This window comes from Spermophilus citellus (assembly GCF_964194105.1).
Source record: "Spermophilus citellus genome assembly, chromosome: 18".
Classification (NCBI taxonomy): domain Eukaryota; kingdom Metazoa; phylum Chordata; class Mammalia; order Rodentia; family Sciuridae; genus Spermophilus; species Spermophilus citellus.
Window position 1 is genome coordinate 58,349,051 of NC_138200.1, and position 15,798 is coordinate 58,364,848.

Sequence of the window (15,798 nt, forward strand, 5' to 3'; positions counted from 1 at the left end):
CAGTGAGACCCTGTCTCTAAATACAATACAAAATGGGGCTGGGATGTGGCTCAGTGTTCGAGTGCCCCTGAGTTCAGTCCCCAGTAGCCCCCATAGAAAAAGATTGATTATTCAGCTGTCTTGATTTGCTTCCTCTATCCTTGTTGTCTACTAGACCCTATTGAGAAAGGGTCATGAAGAAAATTAAGCTAAGACCACATATCGGTGACCTCTGTTTAACATTATCAAAGGGTATATGACAGGAGAGCCTTAGAGAAAACTGGGAGCCAAAAGGCTGTGATGGAAAGACCACAGTCATGTTGGTCTAGATTGTCATTGTCCATGTTGATGCTACCCCTACATAGCCGTCATCATTTGAGTGTGTCTACATTTATTGTAGATCCTTTGGATTTGGAGAAGACATTTCATTCTGTTCTCCTCTCTTTCAGGTTTCAAGTGCCCCATTTGCTCCAAGTCTGTGGCTTCTGATGAGATGGAAATGCACTTTATAATGTGTCTGAGCAAACCTCGCCTCTCATACAATGGTAAGGGCTGGCCTCCTGAGGTTGTTGTGGGTATAGCCAGTTCTGGGAGAGCCTCTGATTGAGGGGAACTGTACAGAGTTTTATTCGCCTTATGGCAGGAATGCCTACATGGTGGTAAGAAACCTGTTGTTTCAGGGAGCTGGGAGTTCAAGTTAGTGGCAAAGAAATGGGCCAAGAAAGGTAGGCCCAGGGTCAGGTCCATGGCACCGTGAAAGCTCTCAGGGCTTCGTCAATAATCTTCCTTCTACCCCTTCTGTTTCATGGACTCTAGTTGAGGGACATACCCATTCTTTCACCCTTTGCACACCTGACCATAGCAGGCCCCAAGATAGCCAGACTCGCTCTAAAAGCCAGCAAAGGGGCCTAGCAGGAGCATTGTCCCTCCCTGGGGAATTGGAGCCTGTGCGCTGGTGGTATGCACAGGATACTGGAAGCCTGGTCATCACCTCACTTTGCAACTCAGGTGAACACCTGATTAAGCCCTCTGACTTCCTGCAGCAGAGAGCATGAGGGAATCAGTGAATCTAAGGACACCCTTTATGGATTCAAGTGCTGTCACACAGCCTCAATGCTCCACCAAGGCTTCCTACCTTGGAGGCTGCCTTGAAACTAAGCAGTGAGTATAGCAGGAGGGGGGATCATGGAGCCCAGGATTCTGTGACATTCAAGTCTCCCTAACATCTCCAGGGACAAAAAAGTGTCAACAACTGCCTGGTATACTATGAGTAAAGATTCAGAGTTCAGCTGATCTGAGTTTGGACCTTCCTCTACCACTCACTATTATATCAGATAAGTTGCTTAGCATAGTAGGGCCTCAGTTTTCTGGTCCATAAAATGGTGATAGTATTCCCTCATCCATGGGATTCTCAGACCTAAGATATATTACACAGAAAACCCCTTACCTTAGCACAGAGCCTGACACATGGTTGGCAGTGGTCGTGGGAGAGGCAAGGCCTTCCATAGGCTTCTTATGGCAGTTTTCCAGATAGATGGCATAGTGCCGCTTAGCTTATACTGCTGGGGCACTGTGGTTGTCCATTCTTATGTCTTTAAACTGATCTCCAAATTCTGTTCATCAGAGAACTTCATGGGTGTTGGCCAACCCTGCAGTAGGCCCAGCCTCTCAAATTAAAGTCAGAGCAGGGGGGCTGGGAAAATAGCTCCGCTGGTAGAGTGCTTGCCTCGCATGCACAAGGCCCTGGGTTCAATCCCCAGCACCAAAAAAAAAAAAAAAAAAAAAAAGTCAGAGCAGGGACTAGAAGAGTTATGGTATCTCAGAGTCTGAAGACTTGTTTTTCCTTGCCCCCATCCTAACAATGGACATTTTCTGGAAAGGCTTTCCTCACACCAGATATGTTCTTCCCACATAAAGCATCAGCCATTGATTCTGGGAAATAAATCGGTGACTGATCTGCTCAATTCTGCTGAAAACATATCCTACCACAGGTTGAGTAACCCTTATCTGAAACGCTTAGAACAGAAGTGTTTCAAATTTGGGAGTTTTTCAGATTTGGGGACATTTACATAGACATTACAAGTTGAACATCTCTAATCCAAAAAATCTGAAATTTGGGGGAGCCATGTCACCACTCAAAAGATTTCAGGGGACTGGGGATTTAGTTCAATGGTAGAGCACTTGTCCAGCCTGTGTAAAGCCCTGGGTTCAATTCTCAACACCAGGGGGAAAAAAGTTTCAGGTTTTGGGGGCACTTCAGGTTTTCAGATATTCTGATTAGGGATACTCAACCAGTATTCTCAAATCTCTTACTTAACTTGCATGGCCAAAAGATTGTAGGCCGGAATGCTACCTGCTTTCCTCAGCTACAGGGCAGATCATGCCCTGACTCTACCCCTGGTGTTTCCTTTCCCTATATTTCCTGCCTAGTATCTGGAAACCCTTTCTTTCCCAGTAGACAGCCTTTTCTTGTTCCCCAGAGACTGGCGGACGCCATGTTCCTGAATCCATTGTTATGTGTGCTCCAGGCTTCCCATACTCAAGCTCAGCTTTGTCCCTGTTGACCATCTCTGTCTGGAACCATGGAGGGAGAGTAGTCTTCCCTGTGTCTCATGGCCCTCCCCACCCACAACCTCAAATGCTTTATTCACTTCTGTCCCACATGTATTGATGCCTCCTGAAGACTTTTTTGTCCTATGTGTTGCTGGGGAGACCTCTCTGTAGACACTGCCTTTGCTGTCATAAGAACACAAAGATGCCTTATAGCAGACTTGGCCCTTGGAGTTGTAAGGAAGAACTGAGGAATAGCTGTGGAGGACAGAATGTTCTCAGGGCCACCCTGAGTTAGGAGTGATCCCACATTACCATGCCAGAAAATGGGAAATTGAGGGTCTCCAGCTCTTCTCCCAGAGAACTGCCCATGACACCTTCAGATGTCCCCGGGAACTCCTCCATGTCAGCACTTGAGTGTCTGGTGCTCCTGGTCTCCCTCCCACCAGCAGCCTAGGGGAGGGTCCCTTATATTGGCCAGCTGGAGGTCGAGGGCTACTATTTTTATTCTGTTTCTCATTTTCCCCTCATCTTACTTGAGATGCCACCTTTCTGGGGTGCGCGTATGTGCATATGTGTAAGCTAGAGTCTTTAAACTTGAGGCTCTTTCCTGACATGATAGCACACACTTGTAATCCCAGCAACTTGGAAGGCTGAGGTAGGAAGACTTCAAGTTTGAAGCTAGCTTCAGCACCTTAATGAGACCCTGTCCCAAAATAAAAATTAAAAAGCGCTGGGCATGTTGCTCAGTAGTAAAGCACCCCTGGGTTCAATCCCCAACACCAAAATAAAAAATAAACTTGAGGTTCTTTTGCAATAGACAATCCTTGCTGAGTGTGATGGGCACGCCTATAACCCCAGCTACTCAGGAGCTTTGTCAAGGAGGATCATAGGTTTGAGGCCAGCCTGGGCAACATAGTGAGACACTGTATAAAATTTTTTTTTAAGTCAATCTTTTACCACCAGAGGCAGAGAGGCCACAGGCCAGTCACTTCCTATCCTATGAGTGGAGTTGTATGAAAGTGATGAAGGTGCTTCAGACTCAATTTCCAGCCCCTCTGTGTATATGAATAATGTGGAAAGGAGGCTTTGGTGGCTTGAACTCCTCATATTCAGTCTTTGTCTTCTGAAAATGCTTAACCCTTTTTAGTAGGGCAGACTGCATTTGCAACCTGGGGGTGTGTGTGTGTTTGTGTGTGAAGAGGGGAGTCCCTAGGGCATACCAGGAGCCTGTTCTAGTTCAGATGGAGCACTCGCACTTTGGGGCCACAGATGGTTTCTCCAGGAATATATTCCACCACGATTTCTCATCACCTTAGCCTCGTGTGCTTTGTATTGCCTTATCTTAAAATTTTAAAGACATTTGGAGTCTCTGAGGTGTGAACTCTTTGAATCTTTCTGGAAAGGACACAAGGTGAGGCTTTCTTAGATGATAAAGAAGTTCTGTTTTCTCATGAAAAGTCACTGAAACTCCTGGTCACTGCCCTTGGAGACTTCCCATCTACACCCCCACACATTCACCTTCCAAAGTTGCTGGCAACAATTGGGGCAAGTTTTAGAAAATTTATGATGGTTATGTAAGATGGAATTTAGTCGACCACCAAAGAAAAAAAGTAGAAACCTCCTAAATGAGACAGATAGAAGTAGTATTTTTCTTATTATGGGGGTTGGCCTGAGCAGAGAGTTCCAAATATCTCCAGTAGCTGCCTGCCAGATTTTTTTCTTTTTCTTTTTTTCTTCCAAGCTTAGGAAAGGCAAGACTAGTTTAACTGGTTCAACCAGTACTTAAAAGAAAAAGTGAAGACCAACACCTGGTATTCCTGGGCACACACCAGCTGGGGAGGCTTATGAACAGCAGAGGTTAGGGGTAGGGAAGGTGTAGGTCCCAAAGTATTGTTAGATCCATAGGACTCCTGGCAGATAAAGATGCTATGCAGGAGAGAGGAAGGAGTTGGGAGGCTGGGTTGTGGGTAAATGTGGACAGCTTCAATGGGCCTTTTCATTTCTGTCCCTTTTCAACATCTCTGTGGCTCTGAGAATAGACGAACTTGCTTTGAAAAATACACGCACGAATTTTGACCTTCAAATTGCTCAGATAGCAGAACAAGCTCTGAGATAGGGATCTCATTTTTGCCCCTACCAAAGGAGAATCACAATTCCATGGGGGGGGTCACCTGAAAGCTTAGGGGTGCTGTTCTAAGACCAGTCAGGGTTCCTCAGCACTGAGGGGTTCCATTGGGACAGGGGGTTTGCAGCAGAGTCAAGGAGAGTGTGGTGGCCAACATGTGCTTCTTCAGGAGACTCTTCTCCCAGTTCTGTTCAGGGGCCCAGGCCCATGCCCAGCTTCTTGACTCATCATGCCCGCCCTCCCCTCTCTGGAAATGCTATAAAGCATATTGAGCAAATGTGGCTCTCCTAAAAGCAGAAAGCCTCCTGTTTTCTGATACCCTGAGCTGGCAGACCTGCACAAATAGGTGCTTATTTTTCCTTTGTCTCCTACCATTAGAGACCCTGATGTTGGGATGGAGGTAACCTGTCTTATCTTGGGAGTAGGAAAGCCTTATCCTGGCCAAGGAGTTAACCCAGCCCTGTGCAAGGCTCTGCCCAGAGCTTTTGATAGATGCTGGCCAGAAGCTGGAGCCTGGCATTTGTGGCAGTGTCTGTCCTGATGTTCCTCCTGCTAGGGGAAAAAGAAGAGGGAGTTCATCCAGGGCTGCCAGCCATTTCTGACCATCTGACCAGCCAGATTGGCCACCGCTGGGTCATGAGGAGTGGGAGGGAGGGAGGCCTGCAGGGACTTGGTGCCAGTGGGGAAAACACCAGAAAAGACGCTGTGTGGAAGTGTGGGCAAACTGTGAAGATGGAGCACTCCAGGCCTGCATTTTAGTCGGCTCACCTTTCTGGGTTATCCTCATTGCAGCCTAATTCACCAAGTTGGTTGGATTGCACCTTCTAGTCCTGAGGTGTTAGGATGGGGTGCTGCTGGTAGGGCACACTGCCGCTTTAGATTTCCCCTTTTGGCTAGGCCTGGTGGCACATGCCTATAATCCCAGCTACTCAGGAGGATAGGCAGAAGGATCACAAGTTCAAGGACATCCTGGGCAACTTAGTGGAACTTTTTTCTCAAAATAAAAAAGAAATACTGGGGGTATGGCTTATTGCTAGAGTGTCCCTGGGTTCAATCCCCCATACCACCACCACAAAAAAAATCTCCCTTTGCCTAAAGGGTAGAGCACCCCAGAATCCCATGGAAGGAGCAAGCAAGGCCTGACATTGGTATCGCTGCCCTGTCCTGGGCATGCCCTAGGGACTCCTCTCCAGCAGACTGGGCCAGCAGCTCTGCACTAAAGAGGATGCAAGACCAGCCAGTATTCCACACATAAACTGGAAATGAGGCCAGGGACAGAGCCTGCATCATTTGCTAGGTGTTCTCCCTCTGGCTCCCACTTTCGTTGTCACTGTCACAAGGCATTAAGAAACAAACATGTATACATGGTCCTGCTCTCAGCTGCTGCTCAGAAGTGCACACCAGCCTTTCCCCCAACTCCTGTGCTACCAGCAGCTCTGGGGGTCCCTTGGGGCATGTGTTGCCAGAGATCTCTGCAGAGGAGCCATGCCTAGCATGCCAGGGGGCAGCAGGGTCATCCTTCTGTCTGAACTGTCTACTTCCTACTCTGAGCACACACTTGTGTTTCTCTACTACTTCTGAGACCCCATGCACACTTCAAAAAAATGGGGAAATTTGAAGCTGTCTCTGAGTGTAGTGTTTTTGAAACCTAAGGGAATAGGCCTGTGTAGCCTACTCCTTTAATGGAAGGAGGCAGGGTGCCAGGGTGGAAGGAGCTTGAACTTGAGAGTCACAGCCACTTAGCAACTTCATGAACTTATCCAAGACTCCACCCCAAGTTCTTAGGATTCCCTGAGATTTGTTTGTGAGGCTCCTACCATGTTGTTGGCCCAAAGGAATGAGGGCCCTTTTCCTTCTTCTCCTTCCGACCCTCCTCTTTGACTTCTTTTCCTTGACAAAAACAGCTGCCAGAAATGCTGCCCCTGATCTCGGTGAGAGAGAAGTATGCCATCACCTCCACCCCAGTCTGCCGCAGGCATCACACCTCCCACTTGGTTTCCAGAGAGCTTTGCCCTCCATTATTACTTGGTTCACTGGTCGGGTTGCAAGAACAGGCACTGGCACCATCCAGTATACCACCCCAGCCAGGCCAGTGACATTGGTTGCTTTGTACATGGTATCAAGAAGGTTGAGAACAGCTTGAGAGGTGATAAGAAAAAGGCAGAACCCGAAGGCAGAAGGCTCAGCTTTGCCTCTGTGTTCTCATCATCCAGCATTTGTTGAGCCCCTCCTCCTGGGTCCTGGGCATGCCAAGTCCTTGGCACTTGAGTCCATCTGCAGTGTGGTCTCAGCATGTGGCTGTGGGCCGCAGGTTCCTGTCAGATGGGTATGGAAGTCGAGTGGGAACCGGTTGAACACCAGGCTTCTGCTTCAGCCTTTCTGGTCCTTGCTACAAACCCAGGGACACCTGGGGGCTGCTGATTCCCAGAGCCCCAGGGATTGGGACAGGAAGTCTTACTCAGCCCACGCAGACCTCTTGCAGATCTGTGTTCCTCCTACCTTCTGCCATGCAAGAATGCTACTCCCTAGGCACTGGGCTAGGTGTGGGCACTGCTGGCTTCCCTGTGCAGTCAGATTCCAAGCCTCTCACCTCTTCCTCACCCCCAGGAACCTCCAGGTAGCCTTTTGTAACCTAGTCCCAGTGAAACGTGCTTCCTGCCATGTGCCAGCCCGGTAGGGCAGCTGCACACTGTACTTCCCACCAGTGTGACAGACCCAGGCTGGCTGGTAAGGTATATAAAACTGCTTTGTGAAATGGCCAGGAAAAGGCTGCATTGAATCTGCAGATGCTCAAGTCTGAGTCCTTGGGATATTGGCCTTTCAGCCTAGAATAAGAAAGCGAACCACCCTTCCCCTTCTCATTCCCTTTCCCCTAGTGTAAAGAGGGAGAAGAGTCAAATTCATTCCTGTTGAAGAAGAAAGCCCCTAAGCTGTATCGGCATGCCTTCCTCCTCTACCCCACCCATATCGTTGCTTCTGGGGGCCACAAGGGCCCTCCTAGAGCACATGCAGAGGGAAAATGACCATAGCCCTTGTGGGGAGCTGTTTGGGACCTAGAAAAGTCTACCTTGCCCTTTGCGCTCAGAGCTGAATCACCCTTGAGTAGGGGAAATGCAAGGGGAATCTGCTTCAGGATCATGGTGTTGCCACACTCCAAGGAATTCACCCCAAGTCTGGAGGGAGGAGCATGTGAAGGGGCAGGGAGAGCTGTAATCATGTCAAGGATATCATTTATGTCACCCATTTCAGGGGTGAGATGCCCAAGACACAGGAGGGAAAAAATGGCCAAGAATGTCTGTGGATGCTTCCATCCTCTCTGGAAGCTAGGCTTTGAGCCTGCTCATTTCTCTGTTCATTGTCCTTTCTGGTGGGCCCTCAGGTTAGCCAGATGTCAACAGAGAAAATGACCTTAGGTTGTCCTAGTGTCTGAGAAGCCAAGTGATTTCTCTCACAATTCCTGTGCACAGAGACTGAAGTATCAAATCAGTTCTACTTTGTGCTTTTTCCTCAGGATTCCTCATGGGGGCTTTAAATCATAGATCTTTCTGGGAATGAAAAACCCTGATTTTTATGATTTCCTAGTATTTCCCTTTCCACCAAAATAATTAGAGGACACAAACAACAATAGAAGAGGCTACCCAAGCAGTCACAGTCCCAGCACGACCATTCACAAGCAAGATGCGGGACTTCTCTGGGCTTGTGTCCTTGTTCACAAAATGGGAACAATACTGTGTGCCTTGCTAGCTTGTAAGATCACGAGGCTCAGGAAAACATGCACATGGAATGTCAGTTTGTATCACTGACAGGACTCAAAAACAAAAGTCTTTGAGTGTTGAGAAGTGATCCTGCTGCAAGCTCTCCCTCCAGGCATAGTCTGCTCGCTTGATGGGTAACCTTATATTGCCTCTTTCACCTGTCCTTCATATATTAATCTTAACGCACATCTGTCTTTGCTTTCTCTATTCTGCACCCCACATCTGGACTCCAGGAGGTCTCCATTAGCATGTCCCTATGGAGATGCCTAATGGATTGACACCTCCCATCTGACTCAGTTCATCGCTTCTGTGCTCATGCTTGCCCCCCAGAGTTCCTCTCTAGTGGCAAACACCCTTCTTTGCTCAGTCCTTGTCAGCATGTGCACTGCTGCACAATGTTGGTCTCCAGAGTGGGTTCTCCATCTTCAGACTCCTCCAATCCATTCTCCAGGAGCTTCCAGAACTCCTGGAATCAAGATGCACCTCCAGTGCTTCTTGGTTAAGTAGACAAGATTCAGGCACACAGCACAGCACAGGTTGGCAAGTTTGTCCTAGGGAACTTTGTCTCACCTCCCCCTGCGGCCCCACGGATCTCTTTGCACCTGACTTAGCAGAATTCCTGCAGTTCGAATAACACACCTTTGTTATTCATAACACACCTTTGCATGGAATCTCTACACTGCACCCAAGCCTTTGCCTGTCAGCTTACTTCATTGTGGCCTTCTCTAAAGCCCTCCCTGGACAGTCCCCACCCTGAGTGGGTAACTTCTTCCATACCCTTTATACCTGGGCCTCTGTGTACCAAAAGGCTATCTAGGATGATCATGGTGCACATTTTATTTTCTCATTTAGCCTTCCTGGCTATACTACTTGAATCCTGAGACTATGGCTCAGATACTTTTGAGTCTCCATCATATAGAATGTTACAAAAATATAAGAAAGTGGAGGTGGGTTTGTGGCTCAGTGGTAGAGCACTTGCCTAGACACATGAGACACTGAGTTTGATCCCCAGTACCACATTAAAAAACTAAATAAACAAAATAAATGTATTTTGTACATCTAAAAATATTTTTAATATCTTTTTAGTTGTTGATGGACCTTTATTTTATTCACTGATTTATATGTGGTGCTGAGAATTGAACCCAGTGTCTCACAAACGTGAGGCAAGTGCTCTACCACTGAGCCACAACCCCAGCCCCTAAAAATATTAAAAAAAAAAAAAAAGAAGAAGAAGAAATATAGGGGCTGGGGTTGTGGCTCAGCAGTAGGGTGCTCACCTAGCATGTGTGAGGCGCTGGGTTCCATCCTCGGCATCATGTAAAAATAAATAAATAAATAACATGAAAATAAATAAATAAAATAAAGGTATTGTGTCCAACTACAACTAAAAAATAAATTTTAAAAAAAGAAAAGAAATATAAGAAAAGGGTTGGGGTTGTGGCTCTGAGTAGAGCACTCGCCTAGCACATGTGAGGCCCTGAGTTTGATCCTCAGCACCACATAAAAATAAATGAACAAAATAAAGGTATTGTGTACAATTAAAAAATAAATATTAAAAAAAAAGAAAGAAATATAAGAAAAGACCACTGAGCCTGTCATGGTGCTCACCTGTTCTCTTGGCTTTCTCATTCCTGGTTCTGCTGCACCCCCTCATGTGCAGGAGCTACCTTCTTCTCATTCTCTTTGGAAGGGAAGCATGGTCTTCTTTTTTTCTTTTTCTTTTATTTAAAATGGAGGTGAAATTCACATGATGGGCTGAGTTTGTGGCTCAGTGGTAGAGCGCTTGCCTAACGTGTGAGGCACTGGGTTTGATCCTCAGCACCACATGAAAATAAATTTTAAAAATAAAGGTATTTTGCCCATCTATAACTTAAAAAAATTTTTAAAAGGGGGGCAGAGGATTGACCATTTGAAATGTACAGTTGAATGGCATTTAAGACACACAGTGTTGTGCACCTACAATCTCTGTCTGGCTCTAGCTTGATTCCACTTCTGAGGTCTGTAAAGTAGTCAGATTAATGGAACTGGAGGGCAGACTGTGGTTGCCAAGGCTGGAAGAGGAAGAGGTAGGGAGTTGCTGTGCTGTGAGCATAAAGCTTCAGCTGTGCAAGACAATCCATCCTAGAGATCTGCTGTACAACATTGTGCTCATAATTGATGATACTGTATATTGCACATTAAAAATTGTTACAAGGAAAAAATTTGTTAAATGGGTTGATTCTCATACTAAGTGTTCTTACCACAATTAAATAGAAAAATTTTAAAGGAGCAAAGAAAACCCCTTACCCATTAAGCATTGGTTCCTCATTTCTTTGCCCCCAGCCCCGGTCTACCTTTTATCATCTATTCTGGACATTTCGTAAATGCTATCATGCAATGGGTGGCCTTTGTGTTTGTCTTCTCTCAGCGTATTTTCAAGGTTCGTTCACATTGTGGCATGTATCAGTTCTTCCTTCCTTTTCTTGGAGGAGTATCTGTGTATGGTATACTCTTCAGTTTCTCCATTCATCAGCTGATGGACATGGGCTGTTTTCACCTTTGGGTATTGGGAGTCACAGCTGTGAACATTCATGGACAGGTGTTTGCTGGAGCACCTCGTCCTCCACTCACTCTTGCCTTGAGCACCCTCCCCAGTGCTGTTTTCTAAACCAGAAATCAGCACCCTTGGAGTAAGTGTGTGGGGAGGGGAATGTATTAATGGAGAAGGCTGCCTCATCCTGTCTTTGCTGCATCTAGCACTCTCCAAGCGTTTTTGTTGTTGTTGTTGTTGTTTTGTTTTGTTTTGTGGTGCTGGGGATTGAACCCAGGGCCTTGTGCATGCAAGGCAAGCACTCTACCAACTTAGCTATATCCCTAGCCCCCCTTTTTATTTTTATTTTATTTTATTTATTTATTTTTTGGGTCCTCCTGGACCTTAGGTTAATTTCACTTTAGGATTAACTCCTGTTTGTTTTCAGATATTTAACATGTGGACATGTTTTGTCTCCATAGTGAGGGTCTCGATGTCAGGGTTCTGCTGCTCAAATTTGTGTACCCACAGAGCCTGGCAGTTTGGGTTACCGGGCTAGTTGCTAGACCACCCAGCTAGTTGCTTTGTGCCACCCACCCACTGGTGACTAACCCCTTGCCCTTCCTGTCCCCCTTGCAGATGATGTGCTGACTAAAGATGCGGGTGAGTGTGTGATCTGCCTGGAGGAGCTGCTTCAGGGGGACACGATAGCCAGGCTGCCCTGCCTGTGCATCTATCATAAAAGGTACAAGGGCCCGGCAGGAGCAGCTCAGCATGCCCCACATCCCACCAAGCAGACCCTCATCACCAGCCATTCTGTCTGTCCCCTTTGTGGGATATCTCCTCCCACCAAGGACCCCTCCAGTGTCACTGTGTTAATGGGAAGGTTATAGGGATACAAAGTACTAGAATTGCCTGAGGTTCAGCTCTGTTTTAATGGCTCAGATGGTGGGAGCAGGTAGGGAGCTGCACAGGTTGGAGGTACTTAGGATCCTACCTAGAACTTGACTCCCATCTGTCTCCCTGAGCCTCTTCTGTGTAGACCTCTCATACCACAGGGTGAGAGAGGCAGCATGGAGGGTGTCCTTGCTGCCCTGTGCTTGCCCTTCTCCCCAGAGGGCCAGGAGGCAGAAAGAGCCACAGCCATGGGCACCAATCTGTGGGCACCAACAGCTGCTATAATTAGCAGGGCCAAGATTCATCCTCAGGCTTCAGCGGGAGCCTTATTCTTGTTTCCAAGTGGAAAAAGGATACCTTCTTGCCCAAGAAGAAAGGATGCCCTGTGTTCCTGTGGCCACCACCTGCTCTCTACTCCTCAAACCCAGAGCTGCTTCTTGGCACACAGGCTTCTCTAAGCCCAGCCTGGGGCCACTAGTCTAGTGTGACCACTATGCCTGATACGGGGATGTGACTGATGCAGAGGCTTATGGTTGGCCTAGGGGATAATTATGATTCATGGTCTGGGTCTCAGCACAGAGCCCTGCAGTGTCCCAGGGAGGAACTAACCAGAACCAGAAAAGACAACCCCTGTCCTGGGGGAGTCTTGTGCACATTATCCATCTGGTTTCTGTCTTTGAGAAAGCCCAGGTTGGTTTACAAATCGGGACCCTGTCTTGGGGCAGTTGTTCTTTGTAAACTAAAAGCCCCCTCCCTGGCTCACTTTCTTAGTCACCATAGCCTAAGGGTCCAGATCCTCTATCCACCTTTGCAACCAAATCAGGTAGATCTCGGGAGTCTTCTGAGAAGGTATCCACTGGGGAAGAGCCTCACGGCTCCTTTAACCCAGGAGGGTGCTCTATCAGAACCCCAGAAGCAGGAGCACTTGCCAGTCCTGCCATGTCTTTATTCCTACTCCCTGCACCTCAAGCCTTAGAGGTAGTTGACTAGCCACCCTGCACAGTCCCTGCACCCCCCCCCACTTCACCTTTTCACCAATAGCTGTTGCCATCTTCCTCTGCCCCTTCATTTGGCCTTGGTCCCCTCCCTTCCTATAACGCCAGGTCTTCCTGTAACGCCAGGTCTCCCTGAGCCTGCACACCACTACCAACACTGCTAAACCAAAACCAATCCTGATGTCCTCCCTTCTTGCTTTAAGCAGCGGGTACATGATTTTTTTCCTGGGGTTCTTCCAGGAGAGATTTAGGGAACCTTTGTTTAGTAGTCTGACCCCTGAAAGAGCCATCTTTGCCAAGACTGTGTGTTTTAACAGCTAACATGGTTTCCCCCTTGCTGTTCCTCCCTCCCCCACTGTCCTCAGCTGCATAGACTCGTGGTTTGAAGTGAACAGATCTTGTCCAGAACACCCTGCAGACTGACCCTGTCGGGCTTGCTTGCCGAATCCTCTCAAAGGTGAGCCCATGCTTGGAGGTGCTCCAGGCTCAGGGTTGTGTCACTGGGGGCCTGGTGGTGGGGGAACTGAGGTGCTTCATCTGTAAGTAGTTAATGGAAATGGAAGAGATTTTTCCTAAGAAACATAAGGGATGCACACTCAGGTGCACATGTTCATGAAGAACATACTCAGAAGAGGTAGAATTAGTTGGGGAAAGATTGGCATATTCCGGATGTCCAGGGTGAATCTCCCTGAGGAAAGTTCTGAAAGATCCTCTGGGAACATACTCAGGCAGAAGTGGATAAGCTCGGGTTTGCAGCCGGTGGCACCTTGTCCTCACTCACCTGTGTCTCCACTTCTTTGGTTATGGGAAGAATGACTCCCTGTGGCCTTATGGACATGCACTCAGAGTTAGACAGCCTGTGGACAGTGCATAGTCCACTGCAGAGCGCTTTCAGTGGGCATTTCACTACTGGTTCTTCCACTTGCAGGCCACCTCCCTCACCCACTTCCAGAGACTTGGCCCCTCTGTCCCACAGCACAGGGTCCTGATTGCAACAGGCTAGCACCTCATCTCCCTCCCATGTGTGCACATGTGTCTCCCAGTGTAACCATTGAGTCTGTCCTCTCCATTTCTTCCCCAGGGCACCCAGCTTCATGTTGACACCCTCTTCTGTCCCCCACCCCACTGTCCCTTCTGAGTTCTGGGCTGGCGCTTTCTTTTTTCTGGCAAACAAATAGACAAAATCCCCAGTAAAAAACACTCAACTCTACTTCATCTCACTCATATCCAAAGGTTGGGGGCCTCTTTTCTTTCTTCTCTCTCTCTCCTTTGTTTTGTTTTCTTTTGTTAGGTTTATTTTATTTATTCCAAGTAAATGCCCAGAACAGCTGATGATGTCAGACAAATCAGGGACATTTGCTCTTTTACCTTCACCTCAAAACTGATGGCAAGGGGAGAAGAAAAAGCAAGGGTGAGAGTGAGGCTGAGGGAGTGGTGCCTGGCCCTGCGGCGTGGGTCCAGATTCCCGGCATGATGTTTGGCTTCCGGGGGGCCCACCTGGATGGAACCACAGGCGCCCTGGCCAGCCTGCTCTCAGCAGGACACCTGCTGCCACTGTGGGATGCAGCAGCCAGCCCTCAGCCAGACGGAGCACGGCTGACTTACTCCGATCCACACAGGGACAGACAGCCCTGTTCCTGAGAGGAGGCTCATCGGACACTGGGGCAGAGCTGAGTTTGGGACACCAGTGGGAACAGGGCACCTCTTCTGCACTGACTTCCAGAAAACGGTTCTCCCTCTTCCCTGAGGACACCAGATTGGATGAGAGCGAGTTGGAGAGAAGAGTGAAAGAAATCACAGCTATCCTTCCCCTCCCCCCTCAGCCCAGGAGGGAAAGGGCATTTTCTTTTTCACCTTTGAAAGGCATTGTGGGTCTGTCTTTAAAGTGTTTACAAAAAAAAAAAATTATATATAAAAAAAAAAAGTCTAGTGTCGACTGGTGTTTTCCCTCGTGATGTTTACAGATTAGCTATAACCCACTCAGCGACAGAACCAAATGTGGCTGTGTCCTTGCCACTAATGCTCTGACGGCGGGCGGGCACACACCTTCTCTTCCTTCACCCAGCACCCAGTCAGCTCTCCGTGTCACCAGCCTCTATCTAGGGGTTAGGTTGCTTTTGTTTTGTTTCTCCCTCCCATTTTTCTGGCTTGGTTTTGCACTTTTCTCCCCAAGGGACCCTAATATCTTGGTTTCATTGCCCCCCACCCCCCGGGCAAAAAAAAAAAATACACCCATCAAGGACTTTTTTCCAACCCTTCTCCCATGTCTTCCCCCTTCTTTCCTCCTGGTTCTGGTCAGTTCAGAGGATTTAACAACCACAAGTGTCCTGCAAAAATGCCTGAACATTTTTCTTAGGCCCTTGTGGGTTTTTTCCCCCAGAAAACTAAATAAACAAAAGACTAAATAAACATGTCCTGCTACCCCTGTTTTCAGGCACTCTGAGAACATTTAGCCATTGATGTTCACACATGGCATCAGCCCATGCAAGATAGGTTTCTGTATTTATATATTTAAAAAAAAACTTATAAAATGTTTAAAAATGTTCAAAGCTTGGGAGAAAAGCTTTCTTCATCAGTCAAGGTGTTTGATATGGTATTAAAATAATGTCTAATAAAAGATAAACTGTGTGATGTTATTTTAATGAAGTATTGTTATACAATAAAGAAGTGAGGGCCAAGGCCTACCCCACCCCTCACCCACCTCCTTAGTGTTCCTTCAGCCAACTGTGCAGCACTGTGGATGTGCCATGGTTCTCAGACAGCTATACCTGGGTAGAGGGGAAGTGGTGATTCAGGTGTGCATCCTACAAGTCTGCTAACCCTTGTAAGCATCATGGAACCAATCTGCAGTCATCTGTGGAATGGAGTGGTTATAACCAAACTTTTCTGGAAAGATCTGCAGGGGCAAAGATCTTGCAGCCACTGGAGTCTGTAAGGATGTGGGTTACTCCAGGTACTACCCCAGCCCCTCCATCACAGCACCTG

The 15,798-nt window shown here is 47.6% G+C and overlaps 1 protein-coding gene across 3 annotated transcripts in view; it reads left to right on the top strand.

The window, feature by feature from the left end:
- ZNRF1 (zinc and ring finger 1) overlaps positions 1-15,441 on the top strand; it is a 103,460-nt gene extending 88,019 nt beyond the window's left edge. Inside the window, exons 2-5 of one of the 3 annotated variants that reach the window (XM_081273380.1) lie at positions 429-524; positions 11,561-11,666; positions 13,179-13,270; positions 14,105-15,441. In XM_081273380.1, the coding sequence (XP_081129506.1) occupies positions 429-524; positions 11,561-11,666; positions 13,179-13,236 (260 nt within the window). In that variant the 3' untranslated portion in view covers positions 13,237-13,270; positions 14,105-15,441. Of the gene's footprint in view, positions 1-428; positions 525-11,560; positions 11,667-13,178; positions 13,279-13,317; positions 13,736-14,104 lie in introns of those variants that run through there. The other 2 variants (XM_081273381.1, XM_081273382.1) reach the window with 2 other exon arrangements.
- The last annotated feature ends 357 nt before the right edge of the window (positions 15,442-15,798 follow it).